At 38.2% G+C, this 19,482-nt stretch overlaps 1 protein-coding gene across 1 annotated transcript in view; it reads right to left on the bottom strand.

The window, feature by feature from the left end:
- Window positions 1-12,766: 12,766 nt before the first annotated feature.
- Window positions 12,767-19,482, bottom strand: part of LOC133575624 (tricarboxylate transport protein B, mitochondrial) — a 53,578-nt gene continuing 46,862 nt past the window's right edge. Inside the window, exons 7-9 of the mRNA XM_061928315.1 lie at window positions 17,553-17,668; window positions 17,401-17,474; window positions 12,767-14,057 (exon numbers count right to left, since the gene is read on the bottom strand). Of these exons, the coding sequence (XP_061784299.1) occupies window positions 13,943-14,057; window positions 17,401-17,474; window positions 17,553-17,668 (305 nt within the window). The 3' untranslated portion in view covers window positions 12,767-13,942. The remainder of the gene's footprint in view (window positions 14,058-17,400; window positions 17,475-17,552; window positions 17,669-19,482) is intronic.

The raw sequence follows: 19,482 nt of genomic DNA, 5'->3' as shown, positions 1-19,482 counted from the left end.
AAAATATTTTACATTTAAAAAGCAATTTACATGTTAAAAATGGTCAAGTTTTTTTTTTGTAAAAGGGGAATACCAATTCAATTGATTTTAATTAATTTCAATGGACAGCGTTGATTTGAGATACAAGCGTCCCGTCACTGATATATATATATATATATATATATATATATATATATATATATATATATATATATATATATATATATATTACACCTTCTCCTCATTCAATGCGTTTTTCTTTATTTTCACGACTATTTACATTATAGATTGTCACTAACCTACTCAGTGGCCTAGTGGTTAGAGTGTCCGTCCTGAGATCGGTAGGTTGGGAGTTCAAATCCCGGCCGAGTCATACCAAAGACTATAAAAATGGGACCCATTACCTCCCTGCTTGGCACTCAACATCAAGGGTTGGAATTGGGGGTTAAATCACCAAAATGATTCCCGGGCGCAGCCACCGCTGCTGCCCACTGCTCCCCTCACCTCCCAGGGGGTGATCAAGGGTGATGGGTCAAATGCAGAGAATAATTTCGCCACACCTAGTGTGTGTGTGACAATCATTGGTACTTTAACTTTTAACTTTTAAGGCATCAAAACTATGAATGAACACATTTGGAGTTATGTACTTAACAAAAAAAGGTGAAATAGCTGAAAACATGTTTTATATTCTAGTTTCAAAATAGCCAACCTTTGCTCTGATTACTGCTTTGCACACTTTTGGCATTCTCTCGATGAGCTTCAAGCACACCTGTGAAGTGAAAACTATTTCAGGTGACTACCTGTTAATGTCACATGTGGGTCGCATGTTAATGCGGGGTCGTTCTCCCAGAATGCAGACGGACATCATCATCATACACAGTCAACACAAATCGACAGAAAACAAACAAGACGCGTGCCGATCGCACGGGAAGCTTAGGCGAAACTTAGCACAGGAATCAAAAGCATAATAACCAGAATTCATCCAACGTAACTGTTGCTTGTAGCAAATAATGAAGCCAGACCAACGTGAATAAATTGCTCTCTGATTAGTGCCCGGCAGCAGGTGAGCGTGCCGAACACTAATCAGAGGCAGGTAAAACCAATCAGCTCCCATGGTAACCAAAACAAACCCACGGGTGCACAAAACATGAACTAAGGGAGTCCAAAACTAAACAGAATATGATTAAACATAACATGATCCGGGCAACGGATCATGACACTTGAAGCTCATCGAGAGAATGCCAAGAGTGTGCAAAAAGGTAACCAGAGCAAAGGGTGGCTATTTTGAAGAAACTAGAATACAAAACATGTTTTCAGTTATTTCACCTTTTTTTGTTAAGTACATAACTCCACATGTGTTCATTCATAGTTTTGATGCCTTCAGTGACAATCTACAATGTAACTAGTCATGAAAATAAAGAAAACACATTGAATGAGAAGGTGTGTCCAAACTTTTGGCCTGTACTGTATGTACATATATAAAATTAAGCACGTAAGTTGAGGTACTACTGTAAATGACTCAAACTTGAATTTTTATATAATAATATTATAACTTAAATTTTAAATAATTTTGGCCCAAAACTAAATCATGTGAAATAAAATGTTCAATATTGATTGTTGTGGGGAAAGGGGCTGGGGGTCAAAATAATAAATGTAACATAATTAAAACATAACAAATCTTTCTGCCACAACTCTAACCGGTGATCAAACCCACTATGTCTAACACTGAGTGCCACAATGACCACATATTAGTGTTGTGTTTTATTGTTCTCCTGCCTTCCTTTTTATTTTGTGCCCGCATTTTCCCTGTTGAGCATTTTTGTTTCAGTTCACTCTTCCTGGGCGAGGGGTTGCCCTTGAGGCATACCTGCAGCTAATCAGTTCATGGACTAGTTCAGCTTGGCCTTGCCGGTTATTCTTTCCTGTTCCTTCCACATCGCATGCGTTTGCTTGATCTCTAAGTCCGGGTACGTTTTTTCACCCTTGTTATTATACACCTAACCTCCATGTGTTTTTTCTTTCCTCCCTGAGGTGGAGAAGATATCTGGTGTGGACTTTCCCCTTGCCGACCTCTGAGGTTCCCGCTTATCGGCTGTTATATGGTGTGTGTTTCTGCCCCATTACCTTTTTGTTAACATTTTTGGACTTAAAGACTCCTTTTTTTGATTTGATCTTGCCTCCCGTCTCTGCATCTGGGGTCAACACCTTGAACGAGTCCTAACAATTTGGCTGTTATATTCAAAAAGTGATGGAGCAGGAAGGGACTAGGAATATATATGTTATGGGTGTACAGGGACGTCGTTTAACTCTATGTTTATTTATATATATACAGTCGCGATCAAAAGTTTACATACACTTGTAAAGAACAATGTCATGGGCTGATGTAACAGTTGGTTGGGGGGGCGCATAATAAATTAAAATAACATAACATTATATGTTATTTGTTATTTGATTAAAGTTCTGTGGTCAGATAACCACAGAACTTTCCTCCAGAATGGCTTATCTTTGTCCATGTGATGTCAGATGAAAAAAAAATGTTGCTGTTTGGCCACAATACCCAGCAACCCCGAAGGGAATAAGCGGTAGAAAATGGATGAATGGATGGATGTTTGGAGGAGAAAAGGTTAGGCCTTTAATCCCAGGAACACCATGCCCACCGTTAAGCATGGTGGTTGTTTGAGTTTGAGTTTATTTCGAACATGCAAGTATACAACATGATACATCACAATCTCCAGTTTCTCTTTTCAACATGTTCGAAAAGGAGTAGGAAGAAGCAAAGCTTATTTAATCCTACCCCTTTTCTTTTACATGACAGTTGCTAAAACTTTTGTTCACTTCCTGTTCTCAATTTATTCACAATATACTCCATAAGTAATCACAATAAAATAAGTAAATAAATAATAATTGGTGAAGTAAGTTACATTTCATATGTTGAGATAAGTAAGATTATTTTGTGAGTGAAAGAATGAAAGAATGGATGAGTTAAATAAATTCAGAATGTTTATCATGGTTCTTCTTCTTTGTACTTTGTAAACACTTTAAGTTTGAAGAGTTTCTTGAAGTGGATCATATTAGTACATTGTTTGATTGCTTTGCTTAATCCATTCCATAATTTAATTCCACATACTGATATACTGAAGGTCTTAAGTGTTGTACGTGCATACAAATGTTTTAAATTACATTTCTCTCTAAGATTATATTTCTCCTCTTTTTTTGAGAAGAATTGTTGTATATTCTTGGGTAGCAGGTTATAGTTTGCTTTGTGTATAATTTTAGCTGTTTGCAAATTCACTATGTCGTAGAATTTCAGAATCTTTGATTCAATAAATAAAGGATTTGTGTGTTCTCTATATCCAACATTATGTATTATTCTAACTGATCTTTTTTGTAACACCGTTAATGAATGAAGTGTACTTTTGTAATTATTTCCCCATATTTCTGCACAATAACTCAGATATGGTAACACTAGTGAGCAGTAGAGAATATGAAGTGATTTTTTGTCTAGAACATGTTTTGCTTTATTCATTATTGACGTGTTTCTTGCTACTTTATGTTGTATATTTTTTACGTGAGATTTCCAGTTCAATTTATCATCAATCATTATACCTAGAAATTTGGTTTCATTTACTCTTTCAATTTCTATTCCGTCTATTTGTATTTGTGTTTGACTTTCTCTTCTACTGTTACCAAATAGCATTATTTTAGTTTTACTGAGATTCAACGATAGTCTGTTTTTGTCAAACCATCTTTTTAATTTGTTAATTTCTTCTGTTATTATTTGTAGTATCTTCTGTGTATTCTCTCCTGAACAAAACGCTGTTGTATCATCCGCAAATAATACTAACTTTAAATCTTTTGTAACTTTACAAATGTCATTTATATATAGATTGAATAATTTAGGTCCTAGTATTGATCCCTGAGGTACACCACAGGATATATTTAGCGTTGTAGAGGTGTGTTCGCCTAGCTTCACGTATTGTTTCCTGTTCATTAGATAACTTCTTATCCAGTTTAAGACTAACCCTCTGATGCCATATCGTTCTAGTTTTTTGATTAAAATATTGTGATTAATTGTGTCAAATGCTTTAGTTAGATCCATAAAAACTGCTGCCGCACATTTTTTATTATCTATAGCATTGGTAATTTCTTCTGTAATTTCAATTAAAGCCATCGAAGTTGAAACATTAGCTCTGTATCCATATTGATTTTCTTCGAGTATTCTATTTTTATTTATGAAACTCTCTAATCTGTTATTGAACAGTTTTTCAATGATTTTAGAAAATTGTGGAAGTAAGGAAACAGGTCTATAGTTTGTAAATTGATGTTTGTCGCCAGTCTTGTAAATTGGTGCAACTTTAGCTATTTTCATTTTGTTTGGAAATGTACCTGTTTGAAATGATAGGTTACTAATATACATTAATGGTCCTGAGATCTCTTCAATAACCTTTTTTATCGTTTCCATATCAATTTCATTACAATCAGTTGAAGTCTTGGATTTACATTTTTTCACGATTGTAACTATTTCCTCCTGTGTCACATTACTGAGGAACATGGAGTTGGGATTTCGCTCTATGGTATCATTATAGTCCTCAATTGAAACTGGGTCTGGAATCCTTTCTTCCAATTTTGGTCCAATATTTACAAAATAATTATTGAAGCTTTCAACTACTTCCTTTATGTTGTCATTTTTTTTATTTCCGTCTAAGAAGTATTGAGGGTAGTCCCTCTTAGTGCCATTTTTAATAATGCTATTGAGGATGCCCCATGTTGCTCTCATATTAGTTTTGTTCTTGTCCAATAATTCACTGTAATATTCTTTTCTACATAATCGTAGTATGTATGTTAACTTGTTTTTATACTTTTTGTACTTAATTTCTGCCTCTGTAGTTCTTTGTGCTATAAATTTCCTATATAGTGTATTCTTCTTCTTACAAGCATTTTTTAATCCTTTTGTCATCCATGGTTGATTATTCTTTCTCTGCTTATTACTGAGTTGTATCCATGGACAATGTTTGTTATAAAGTATTATGAACTTGTTTAAGAAATGTTCATATGCTTCATCAACCTCATTTTCATTGTACACATTGTCCCAATCTTGCTTTTGTAGCTCAATTTTGAAAGCAATCATCCTCTTCTCTGTGCACAGTCTTCGAAGTGTCCTTTTGTCTTCCATATTCTTCTTGTAGTTTCCATCATATATTATAAAAACTGGCAGATGATCACTAACATCGGTTATAAGTAGACCACTTGTAGTGTTATTATCAAAATCATTGGTAAAAATATTATCAATAAGCGTGGCACAGTGTCCTGTAATTCTGCTTGGCTTTGTGATTTTAGGATATAAACTGATGCTGTACATTGTATCAATGAAGTCATCAATAGACTTTTGCTTGTTAGGGTTCAATAAGTCAATATTAAAGTCACCACATAGGAAAATGATTCTTTGCCCATTGTCCATGTAAGTAGCCTTGATCCATTCTTCAAATGTTTCTATACTTGACTTAGGTGATCTATATATACAACTGATGAATATGTTTTTGCTTTTTTCCTGACATATTTCAATTGTTATACATTCTAAAATATTATCTATAGCAAATGACATGTTTTTTACCACTTTGTAGTTCAGGTTCTTCATCACGTACACAGCTACTCCTCCTCCATTTTTGTTGTTTCTGTTGATGTAGTTTAGTTCATATCCATCCAGATCAAAATCTATTCCTTTTTTATCATCAATCCATGTTTCCGTGACAGCAATGACTTTGAAGGGTTCGTTGATGTGTTCCAAAAAGTTCTTAATATTGTTGTAGTTTGCATACAAGCTTCTGCTATTAAAATGAATAATTGACAATTTGTTATCACATTTAATGTTGCTGTTATATTGATCATCCGTATAATAAAAACAATTATTACTGAAGTGGGAGAAAAAATTTGTATCTGGATCTATATCATTTTCCAAATCCTGGTTTTTATGATCTTTGTTGCAGAAATTTTTTAGTTCCATGTTTTCTTGTTCAACAATCTTTGATGTTGTTTCAATAATCTCTATAAGTGTAGGTGGATGCAATCCTGAATCTAGGTCCTCTTGTTTAGTCGTTCCTTGGAACATAGTAGTGTTGATGCTGAATTTAGGTGCTTGTTTTCTGTCAGAGTTCATTATCATCGTTGTTGTGGAAGCTGTGTAAACTTTAAAAATTGTCCAGGTCCTTGATGTCTTGGACAGCAAGTACTCTTGCTTCTGGACCTCCATTCAGCTTGATGTAGATTTTACAGTTGGCGCTCCACGTTCCCTGGATTTTTCCCTGCTTTCTCAAGTCGCGTGCTTTCTTGGCAATTCCAGCATTACGTTTTGTGAGATGCTCATTCATGTACACATTTGTTCCCTTCAGCTTCTTTCCCTGTCTCAGCAATGCCATTTTAGATTTTCTGTTTACAAGTTTCACGAGCACGACTGGAGTGGCGTTGTTGTTTCTTCCGTTCAGTGGGATGCATGTTTCGATGGTATTAATGTCAATTTCAATTTCTTTTGATTGCAGAAAGTTGACCACTTGCTGTTCTGCTGAGACCATATCCATTTCATCTGGTTCACCTTCATTATTCACAGCTTTCGCATAGGATCTTGGTTTAATTCGGTGCCCTGTCACGATGATATCATTCATCCGTTTATCCTGATCCATTCCATCTATGATATTCTTCAGCATGTTGTTGTCTTCTTGAAGGATCTTTATTTGTTTGCCCATTTCAGTGGCTTCATTCTTTCTGATGGTTTTGTCAGATTGCAGACTTTCTATACATTGCTGCAGACTTTTCACATCTTGTCTGTGTTCTTCTTTCATTTCTTTCATTTCTTCTTTCCATCCCTCCATCATGTACTTCCATTCTTCTTTCATTTCTTCTTTAAAATCATGGAGTATTTTTTGTATCCATTCTTGCATCCCATCATGTCCTGTGTCCAGCCTCAAATCTTGTTCAGTCTTTCCTCTACCTTTTTTCATCGCGGCAGTCGATGACGTCAGTGCCTCTTATGTCTTAGCGGCAGTTACTTCTTTAGCAACTTGCGGTACTTTTCACTTGTTTTTTCAACAATTTCGTACCTTGCGCCGTTCAGAGATCAATTTTGGGTGTCAGCCTGTCAACTTATATCACTCTGCGACGTCGGAATCACTTTAAAACAGCTGTAAACTCGCCGTAGCTTTCGGTTGCCAGGCAACCGCTTTGAACTGCGGCAAGGCTTGAGGCTAACGGCTCTTCCAACTCGCCTTATTTCAGCGTTTCTGTGCCTCTCAACTGGCCAATATCAGATCGAAGATGCCAGGTGACTCTCCTGTGGCTGTGATCACAAATCAGTGGTCAAAATCTTCAGATGGGCGGTGAAAGTGACACGCCTGGAACCCGCCGGCCCTCTGAGCACTTCAAACACGTTGTGGTATTATATAATATAATATATAATATAGTATTTAAGTCCCATCTTAACACTCATTTGTATACTCTAGCCTTTAAATAGCCCCCCTTTTTTAGACCAGTTGATCTGCCGATTCTTTTTCTTTCTCCTCTGCTCCCCCCTCTCCCTTGTGGAGGGGGAGACACACAGGTCCGGTGGCCATGGATGAAGTGCTGGCTGTCCAGAGTCGGGACCCGGGGTGGACCGCTTGCCTGTGCATCGGTTGGGAACATCTCTGCGCTGCTGACCCGTTTCCGCTCGAGATGGTTTCCTGCTGGCCCCACTATGGACTGGACTCTTACTATTATGTTAGATCCACTATGGACTGGACTCTCACAATATTATGTCAGACCCACTCGACATCCATTGCATTCGGTCTCCCCTGGGGGGGGGGGGGGGGGGGGGGGGGGGGGTTACCCACCTATGCGGTTCTCTCCAAGGTTTCTCATAGTCATTCACATCGACGTCCCACTGGGGTGAGTTTTTCCTTGCCCTTATGTGGGCTCTGTACCGAGGATGTCGTTGTGGCTTGTGCAGCCCTTTGAGACACTTGTGATTTAGGGCTACATAAATAAACATTGATTGATAAAGATTGAGTATTATGCTCTGGGCCTGTTTTGCTGCCAATGGAACTGGTGCTTTAAATGGGACAATGAAAAAGGAGAATTACCGCCAAATTCTTTAGGACAACCTAAAATCATCAACCCGGAGGTTGGGTCTTGGGCGCAGTTGGGTGTTCCAACAGGACAATGACCCCAAACACACGCCAAAAGTGGTAAAGGAATGGCTAAATCAGGCTAGAATTAAGGTTTTAGAATGGTCTTCCCAAAGTCCTGACCTAAACGTGTGGACAATGCTGAAGAAACAAGTCCATGTCAGAAAACCAACATATTTAGCTGAACTGCGCCAATTTTGTCAAGAGGAGTGGTCAAAAATTGAACCAGAAGCTTGCCAGAAGCTTGTGGATGGCTACCAAAAGCGCCTTATTGCAGTGAAACTTGCCAAGGGACATGTAACTAAATAGTAACATTGCTGTATGTATACTTTTGACCCAGCAGATGTGGTCACATTTTCAGTAGACCCATAATAAATTCATAAAAGAACCAAACTTCATGAATGTTTGTTGTGACCAACAAGTATGTGCTCCAATCACAATTGGAAACTCAAGACAGCCATGACATTATGTTCTTTACAAGTGTATATAAACGTTCTTTGCGACTGTATATCATATATATATAAATAATAAATTAAGTGTCTAAAATTCAAACTAAGTGTGTGGTGTGCAACTATGTGTGGAATTAAATGCCGAGTGTTACCCGGAAGTGTTGAACGAGGTGCGGAAGTCCAAGGGAGGGCAACACAAGCCCGGAGGTCCGTGAGACAGGCAGGAAGTCGGGGCAATAGCGAGGCGTCAAAGTGCGTGTCCAGGCGGGAGGTCGAGATCCAAGATGCAGCCAGGGAACCAGAGGGAACGCGGGGAGATGAGACACACAGCTCGTGACGTGGGAACGAAGGTAGGGTGCAAGGAGGCGACAAGGAGGAACACGAGACAAATGAACACGAGTGGGGAGAAACACAGAGCGCAAAAGGGTGCATAGAGCTGGATAGATTTGGCTTACTGTACATGACAGGTCGCTATGTTCTGGCGCAGGATTGCAGGTTGTGCTGGTTTATGAAGGTAGGGCTTCTCATCAGCGACAGGTGCGTTGATTGCAGAAAATTGATTGCAGTTGCTTGATCCCCACACACACACACACACCCCAAATTGTAAATAATTCAATGTATACACCCTGGTGATTATCTTGTGTGATGACTGTATTATGATGATAGTATATATCTGTATCATGAATCAATTTAAGTGGACCCCGACTTAAACAAGTTGAAAAACTTATTCGGGTGTTACCATTTAGTGGTCAATTGTACGGAATATGTACTTCACTGTGCAACCTACTAATAAAAGTCTCAATCAATCAATCAATCAAATATTGAGGCGGTATCGTAATATTGATCATTTGTGTCTAACAAAGACCGTTTACTTGCCCAAAGTTAAAAAATTTTCCAACCCAAAAACACACACCAACCAGCTTGGCAGCAAGTAGCTTATTGGTTTGTAGATGTCGGGAACATGGTTTGTTGTGATCACAATATGCAGACGACAGTGTGCAGGTAAAAAGGTATCTAATGCTTAAACCAAAAAAAAAAAAAAAAAAAAGGCGAGTGCCGCTAAGAAAAGGCATTGAAGCTGAGGGAAGGCTGTGCAAAACGAAACTAAAACTGAAATGGTAGCAAAGTAAACAAATACAGAATGCTGGACGACAGCAAAGACTTACAGCGTGTGGAGCAGACAGCGTCCACAAAGTACATCCGAACATGACATGACAATCAACGATGTCCCTGCAAAGAAGGATAGCGACAACTTAAATAGCCTTGGTTGCTAAAACAAAACAGGTGCGGGGAATAGCGCTCAAGGAAGACATGAAACTGCTACAGGAAAATACCAACAAAACAGGAAAAGCCACCAAAATAGCTTGCCCATGTTACAATTATTAGTGGTATAAAATATATATGTTTTATAGCTTTATCATTCATAATTACTAAACATATTGAATAAAAATGGTTCATTGACCCAAGTAAAAAGGCTGGCGTTATTGTCTAGTACACACATGCAGAACGTCTACTTACACAAAAGGAATGCCGGAGAAGAAATCAACAATTTGTAGTCATGTGGTTGTCAATGATAGTCAACGTTAGTCGTTTAACTTTGCCAAATCGTCATCGTTAGCTGACAACAAACATAAATAATGTCCAGCAACTTTTTGCATCTCAACGTTAAGAAAACGGAAATGTTGATTATCGGTCCTGCTAGACACTGACACCTATTTAATAATACCACCTTAACATTTGACAACAAAACAATTACGCAAAGCGACTCAGTTTAAGAATCTGGGTATTATCTTCGACCCAACTCTCTTTTTTGAGTCACACATTAAGCGTGTTACTAAAACAGCCTTCTTTCATCTCTAAAATTCGTCCCATTTTGTCCACCAGCGTTCGTTACATCTCGTCTCGATTACTGTAACATATTATTTTGGGTCTCCCTATGTCTAGCATTAAAATATTACAGTTGGTACAAAATGTGGCTGCTAGACTTTTGACAAGAAGAAGAAAGTTTGATCATATTATGCCAATACTGGCTTCCTGTGCACTTAATATGTGACATTAAGGTTTACGACTTGGTATAAAATACTAAAGAGTCTAGCTTCATCCTATCTTGTTGATTGTATTGTACCATATGTCCCAGCAAGAAATCTGCGTTCAAAGAACTCCGGCTTATTAGTGGTTCCCAGAGCCCAAAAAAAGTCTGGAGGCTACAGAGCGTTTTCTATTCGGGCTCCAGTACTCTGGAATGCCCTAGTTAGAGATGTTACCTCAGTAGAAGCATTTAAATCCCATTTTAAAACTAATTTATATGCCCCAGCCTTTAAATAGACACCTTTTAGACCAGTTGATCTGCTGCCTCTCTTTTCTGATCTGTTGAGATTTTTCTTGCCCAGATGTGGGATCTAATGTCGTTGTGGCTTGTGCAGCCCTTTGAGATATTTATGATTAAGGGCTATATTAGTCAACTTTGATTGATTGATTGAAACTATGTTTGTGTGTTACTTAAAGGGACTGTTTGGAACTTCTTTACAATACATTTTTTTAAAGCAAAAAATACAACAAGAACACCACCGGCGAGTTTATGTTACCATTGATGGTTTAACAGAACACATTTATTTGAGAATTGTCTGGGTTTTTTTCACAATTACAAAGTTTATGTGATAAAAAAAAAATATAGCAACGAACAATTTGCAGTCGTGCTGTTGTTATGATAGAATATACAATCAATGATAACTAGCGCTAGCTATCCAAATGGCTATTATTAGCACCTAAAGGTAATGCGCATTCATGTGTTACATACGTACCTAATTATGTCATTTTGCGGAAGAAGCTGTGAGAGGGCAGGATATAATGCTTAAAACACTTTGGAAAATTAGCACCCTCTCGGCAGAGATCTTGCAGTCACTTTAATATCTTTTTTTTTTTTTTTTTTTGCATTGTACTGACCTGAACAGACCATCCCATTACAAAAATATTTCATCCTTTTTTTTTATTCTTTTGAAACGAGTTTTACTTTTGTTAATTAAACTTCAGTTCAAGGCATGTTTGCCACTAAAACAAATTCATGGGAAAGAAAATGTCAACAAAAAAAATTCAGCAAAAAAATAACAAATTTGACTGAATTAAAACATACATGTATATATTTTCCTGACACATATCGGGCCGTGATTTGATCACAGTACTTCTGCTGACTAAACCAACAATAACACGCCACGCCAAAGGGGAAATTTGCCATTATACAGGGGGATCCAAAAATAATACGCCAAAATCATCACACATATATTCAGTTCCAAAGCACTGGTCATTTGATACAGGAGTTATCTAAGTGGTCATGTGATCCTTTCGGCGCTGTTCAATTGTGTGTGAAGTAGAGATGTCCGATAATATCGGACTGCCGATATTATCGGCCGATAAATGTTTTAAAATGTAAAATCGGAAATTATCGGTATCTGTTTCAAAAAGTAAAATTTATGACTTTCTAAAATGCCGCTATGTACACGGACCTAGGGAGAAGTACAGAGCGACAATAAACCTTAAAGGCACTGCCTTTGTGTGCCGATCTACGGCTTTTCACACACACAAGTGAATGCAATGCATACTTGGTCAATAGCCATACAGGTCACACTGAGGGTGGCCGTATAAACAACTTTAACACTGTTACAAATATGCGCCACACTGTGAACGCACACCAAACAAGAATGACAAACACATTTCGGGAGAACATCCGCACCGTAACACAACTTAAACACAACAGAACAAATATCCAGAACCCCTTACAGCACTAACTCTTCCGGGACACAACAATATACACCCCCCCAGCAGTGGTATGACTCGGCCGGGGTTTGAACTCACAACCTATCGATCTCAGTGCGGACACTCTAACCACAAGGCCACTGAGTAGGTTAAATGCTGTAAAAGATGGCATTTTCTTATATCAAAAGACTGATTACATACCAATTAAACGTTTTAACCAAAATGTAGCCATTTTTGGGTGGGATCAGACATCTTAGAGCTGAAAGGATGAATGGAGGCTGAATCATATTGTACATAAATCCATTTTTTTTCTTCAGAAGACAAAACAAAAGACAGAAAAAGAGAATCATGACCATCCGTCAAGTGTGAAATATATCACTTAACAAAATAACAATGCTTTTAAAACTCATTTTTTTAAAGTAAGGACACTGTGCACCAAGGACAATGTTTATTGCACAAAGGCTTCATAAAGACGCACATGAACTTGTGGCAGTCAGTACACATGTTCTATGGCCCCAAGGAAACACATATGATACACATTCATTGTATACTCGCAGTCATGTTTCACAGTGTTGGACATTTTTTCTAACATAACTGCTTGTCAGGAATGTTAAATAAGTAATACTAATTAAATCGTCAACACAAAGGCACAAGTGAAAGATCCTAGGTACTCTCTGAAATAAGCTTGGCACTAAAAACCTGTTTTCATGAGAATATTGTGGAATGTTGCATGCAAAATAAATGTTTGTTGTTTGTTTTTGAATTTCTAGGCATAATATTTTCTTATTAATTTTTTAAAAATAATTCCCCACTAAATGTTCACAATAAACTATTTGTCTTAAAGAATTGCAAGCAATAATTTGAAAAATACATGTAAACCAAAAGACAAATAAATCACCCATAGTTAAAACAAACAAACTTTGAGGTCTGTGTGTTGGCTCTCACAGTTACACTTTAAAAACAGCAATTGGATATATATATTTTTTCTAAACAACTTTAAATCCAGATTGAATTGTGGTGACACATTGACTTAAAAAACAACAACATTTAAATACACAACATTCAGTTAATAGGCAGACACATTTGGCACAAGAATAAATTAATTTTGAATAAAAGTGTCATGCTGGGAAATCGGAAAAAAATACAATCTGCATTGTTTCTATAAAAAAAAAAAATCATTATATTCTAAATGTCAACTCATTCTGTTAAAGGCTCTGCTTATGAATGCGACTGTAGTTTATGTGATCGATTAAATGAATGCATTGCAACAAGGAACAACTGCAACAGTAAAGCACCGTTTGAGCATATTAGAATACCAACTAAGTAACTATTAAGTATGTATTGCTAAGAAAAGGTAACAATTTGAAGATTCCAGTTGATTCAAATGCATAAATCAGGTTTCATAAGAGGAGTGAAATTGGCCATGGAATGTGTCATAACGATGTAAGTATGCCCACCAGCCAGATGAGGGCAGCAAAGAGCTTCTATTTTTTGACTACAAAGTTTAACATTCTGTCTTTAAACTGGCAGCAGCAGCTAGCTTAATGATAATAAAATATAACAAGTCCACTAAACTGAAGCAGGAGAAGAAGGTAGTAGCTGTCCAGCAGTTCATTCCGTCTTCCAGACTCTGTTGAGAACCTTGACCACCTCTTCATAGATGATGAACACAATGGCCACGTCCAAGCACACGCGACCCAGACGAGGAACGGTCCCTTTATAGAAACTAACCATGGAGAACAAGTTAATAGTTAATAATGCTCAGTGTTGACTGACCTATTCCTCTAACAATATGTTCATTATTGTGGTGTAGAAAAGCTGTGAGTTGCCTTTGGCTACAAAACCCAAAACCAGTGAAGTTGGCAAATCGTAAATAAAAACAGAATACAATGATTTGCAAATCCTTTTCAACCTATATTCAATTGAACAAACTGCAAAGGCAAGATACTTAACGTTCAAACTGGAAAACTTTGTTATTTTTTGCAAATATTAGCTCATTTGGAATTTGATGCCTGCAACATGTTTCAAAAAAGCTGGCACAAGTGGCAAAAAAGACAGAGAAAGTTGAAGAATGCTCATCAAACACTTATTTGGAACATCCCACAGGTGAACAGGCTAATTGGGAACAGGTTGGTGCAATGATTGGGTATAAAAGCAGCTTCCATGAAATGCTCAGTCATTCACAAACAAGGATGGGGTGAGGGTCACCACTTTGTGAACAAATGCGTGAACAAATTGTCCAACAGTTTAAGAACAACATTTCTCAATGAGCTATTGCAAGGAATTTAAGGATTTCACCATCAAAAGGTTCAAAGAATCTGGGGAAATCACTGCACGTAAGCGATGATACAAACCCCGTTTCCATATGAGTTGGGAAATTGTGTTAGATGTAAATATAAACGGAATACAATGATTTGCAAATCATTTTCAACCCATATTCAGTTGAATATGCTACAAAGACAACATATTTGATGTTCAAACTGATAAACTTGTTTTGATGCCAGCAACACGTGACAAAGAAGTTGGGAAAGGTGGCAATAAATACTGATAAAGTTGAGGAATGCTCATCAAACACTTATTTGGAACATCCCACAGGTGTGCAGGCTAATTGGGAACAGGTGGGTGCCATGATTGGGTATAAAAATAGCTTCCCAAAAAATTATCAGTCTTTCACAAGAAAGGAAGGGGCGAGGTACACCCCTTTGTCCACAACTGCATGAGCAAATAGTCAAACAGTTTAAGAACAACGTTTCTCAAAGTGCAATTGCAAGAAATTTAGGGATTTCAACATCTACGGTCCATAATATCATCAAAAGGTTCAGAGAATCTGGAGAAATCACTCCACGTAAGCGGCATGGCCGGAAACCAACATTGAATGACCGTGACCTTCGATCCCTCAGACGGCACTGTATCAAAAACCGACATCAAGCTCTAATGGATATCACCACATGGGCTCAGAAACACTTCAAGAAAACCACTGTCACTAAATACAGTTGGTCGCTACATCTGTCAGTGCAAATTAGAGCTCTACTATGCAAAGCGAAAGCCATTTATCAACAACATCCAGAAACGCCGCCGGCTTCTCTGGGCCCGAGATCATCTAAGATGGACTCATGCAAAGTGGAAAAGTGTTCTGTGGTCTGACGAGTCCACATTTCAAATTGTTTTTGGATATATTCGACATTGTGTCATCCGGACCAAAGGGGATGCGAACCATCCAGACTGTTATCGACGCAAAGTTCAAAAGCCAGCATCTGTTATGGTATGGGGGTGCATTAGTGCCCAAGGCATGGATAACTTACACATCTGTGAAGGCACCATTAATGCTGAAAGGTACATACAGGTTTTGGAACAACATATGCTGCCATCTAAGCGCCGTCTTTTTCATGGACGCCCCTGCTTATTTCAGCAAGACAATGCCAAGCCACATTCAGCACGTGTTACAACAGCGTGGCTTCGTAAAAAAAGAGTGCGGGTACTTTCCTGGCCCGCCTTCAGTCCAGACCTGTCTCCCATCGAAAATGTGTGGCGCATTATGAAGCGTAAAATACGACAGCGGAGACTCCGGACTGTTGAATAACTGAAGCTCTACATAAAACAAGAATGGGAAAGAATTCCACTTTCAAAGCTTCAACAATTAGTTTCCTCAGTTCCCAATCGTTTATTGAGTGTTGTTAAAAGAAAAGGTGATGTAACACAGTGGTGAACATGCCCTTTCCCAACTACTTTGGCACATGTTGCAACCATGAAATTCTAAGTTAATTATTATTTGCAAAAAAAAAAAAAAAAAGTTTATGAGTTTGAACATCAAATATCTTGTCTTTGCAGTGCATTCAATTGAATATGGGTTGAAAAGGATTTGCAAATCATTGTATTCCGTTTATATTTACATCTAACACAATTCCCCAACTCATATGGAAATGGGGTTTGTAGTACGGACCTTCAATCCCTCAGGCGGGACTGCATCAAAAAGTGACATCAGTAAGTAAAGGATATCACCACATGGGCTCAGGAACACTTCAGAAAACCCCAGTCAGTAACTACAGTTGGTCGCTACATCTGTAAGTGCAAGTTAAAACTCTACTATGCAAAGCAAAAGCCATTTATCAACAACACCCAAAAACGCAGCCGGTTTCGCTGGGCCCGAGCTCATCTAAGATGGACTGATGCAAAGTCGAAAAGTGTTCTGTGGTCTAACGAGTCCACATTTCAAATTGTTTTTGGAAACTGTGGACGTTGTGTCCTCCTTAACAAAGAGGAAACAAATTATCTGGATCGTTATAGGCGTAAAGTCCAAAAGCCAGCATCTGTGATGGTATGGGAGTGTATTAGTGCCCAAGGCATGGGTAACGTACACATCTGTGAAGGCACCATTAATGCTGAAAGGTACATACAGGTTTTGGAGCAACATATGTTGCCATCCAAGCAATTGTTTATTTCAGCAAGACAATGCCAAGCCATGTGTTACAACAGTGTGGCTTCATAGTAAACGAGTGCGGGTACTAAACTGGCCTGCCTGTAGTCCAGACCTGTCTCCCATTGAAAATGTGTGTCGCAATATGAAGTGTAAAATACGACAACGGAGAACCCGGACTGTTGAACAACTAAAGCTGTACATCAAGCAAGAATGGGAAATAATTGCACCTGAAAAACAAACGTTTACTGAGTGTTGTTAAAAGGAAAGGCCATGTAACACAGTGGTAAAAATGCCCCTGTGCCAACTTTTTTGCAATGTGTTGCTGCCATTAAATTCTAAGTTAATGATTATTTGCAAAAAAAATTAAGTTTCTCAGTTTGAACATTAAATATCTTGTCTTTGTAGTCTATTCAATTGAATATAAATTGAAAAGGATTTGCAAAACATTGTATTCTGTTTTTATTTACCATTTACACAACGTGTCAACTTCACTGGTTTTGGGTTATGTACATACATGAATGAAGAAAAGTGTCCCTTAATAAATATAATTTAAAAGAGATTAAACCGCTTTGTTGTGTTTCTGCAGGAAAAATCACTACAACAGTAATATTCTCTTCTAATCTGAGTAAAAACAAAACAAAACATCACTCACGCTGCTAATCCCTCATAGCGCAGGATCTTCACAGCACAGTCCAGTGTGCTCTTATACTTATGCGCTTCCAGACCCTAAGGATAGAAGAAGAAAAAAAGTATTGCATGCCGGTGTCTAGAACACTCTTAAATCAACGTCTGATAAAGCTGTACCTGCATCCTAGTCTTGATGACGTCCAAAGGAGTGTTTCCAAACACACTGGCTGCTCCAGCAATGGCTCCAAACGCTCCAGTCAGCAAAGGATTGATATATTTGTTGGGGTTATCGCCTAATGGGAGGGAAAAACTGATGATTAAGTCATATTTACTAGGAATTATACCATTCAAACTCCCATAGGAGCTAAACAGGTACAGTAGGAGGATGCAGTTAAATGTGTAAAATGCTTATAAAAACATTTTCCTCATATGGGTGTGTGAACGTGAGTGTGAATGTTGTCTGTCTATCTGTGTTGGCCCTGCCATGAGGTGGTGACTTGTCCAGGGTGTACACAGCCTCCCGCCTGATTGCAGCTGGGATAGGCTGCAGCGACCCCGAGAGGGACAAACGGTAGAAAATGGATGGATGGGTAATAGGGCGTTTGTTTATTCAACTACAGAAAGTATTAGGTGCTCGTTAGTAGGGTTAGGTATTGTTTACATTTCAACCAATATACACATTTTGTGACAGGGAAGTTGAATGACTATTCAACTTCCATTCAAATACTTATTAAATTATTTAAATGGTCATTTAAATACTTTAATAATATAAATACAATGATACCTAACAAATAAATTCAACTATACAAAAATAAAATCCACAACAAACTGTCATAATTATCGCAGCAATACAAAGAACGTGCAAAAAAATGACGTGCTTGCGGGTTCGCAGATTCACCCTGCTCACTGTCACCATAATTGGGGCATAATGAGGAAGTGGTGTTTGCTATTGTGGCAAAAGCTATGGCGAAATGTGTGCGTGTTTGTGTGCGTGGGTGTGTGTCTTCTTGTATTTCTACCCTTCTTGAGACATCAACAGGGAAAAGCACCTTCCATATGAAGGTGAATAGGTTAGGACCGAAATCATGGTCCCAATACGGGAAACCATTGCATCTAATAGAGAATGTGTCATTTGCACCCCTGGTGATGAAATCTATCAAAATGAGGGTGGTCCCAAAAAGGAGGGATTTTTCAAATTGACTGTGTGTCGGTTTTAAAAGTGCTCCTCCTCTGGTCAACATATGAAATAACATGTGTGTGTAAAAATGTGAAGTGCTCCCCCTCTGGCCAACATATGTGATAACAAGTAAATAAATAAATGATAAATGGGTTGTACATGTATAGTGCTTTTCTACCTTCAAGGTACTCAAAGCGCTTTGACACTACTTCCACATTTACCCATTCACACACACATTCACACACTGATGGAGGGAGCTGCCATGCAAGGCGCTAACCAGCACCCATCAGGAGCAAGGGTGAAGTGTCTTGCTCAGGACACAACGGACATGACGAGGTTGGTACTAGGTGGGGATTGAACCAGGGACCCTCGGGTCGCGCACGGCCATTCTCCCACTGCGCCACGCCGTCCCTAGTGTGTGTAAGAAATTGAAAAGCGCCCCCTTTGGCCAAAATGAATTTAAAAAAATTTAATAAATATGTATATTGTCATGTCTGGGATCATGTTTTGTTTAAGTTATGTTCTGTTTGGTTTTTGGACTCTTTTTAGTTCCTGCTTTTTCACTCCCTTGTCTTGTTTCCATGGTTACCCATTAGTTTCACCTGTTCCACGTTTGGACTCACACACCTGTCACCAATCATGTCACTGCTATTTAAAGCCCGTCTTTTTCTGCTGGCGACATTAACTCTGTTTACCTCTGTCATTTTCATGCCCTGCTTATTCCATCGTTTATGCTTCTTGCCATGCCACGTAAGTTTTTGTTCTGCTCATGTCACAGGAAGTGTTTATTTGTTTCACGTCCATAGTTTTTGCCCAAGTGCTAGTTTTGTTTTCTTAGCCAAGTTTGTACTTCCGCCTTGTGCGCGCCTTTTGTTTCTTTTGTTAGTTTAAAAATAAAAGATGTATTTACCTTCAAGCCAAGTCCAGTCT

This window comes from Nerophis lumbriciformis, linkage group LG33 (genome assembly GCF_033978685.3).
Source record: "Nerophis lumbriciformis linkage group LG33, RoL_Nlum_v2.1, whole genome shotgun sequence".
In the NCBI taxonomy this organism is placed as follows: Eukaryota; Metazoa; Chordata; class Actinopteri; order Syngnathiformes; family Syngnathidae; genus Nerophis; species Nerophis lumbriciformis.
Note: the sequence above shows the minus strand (reverse complement) of the source record. Positions and strands in the feature narration are given on the sequence as shown.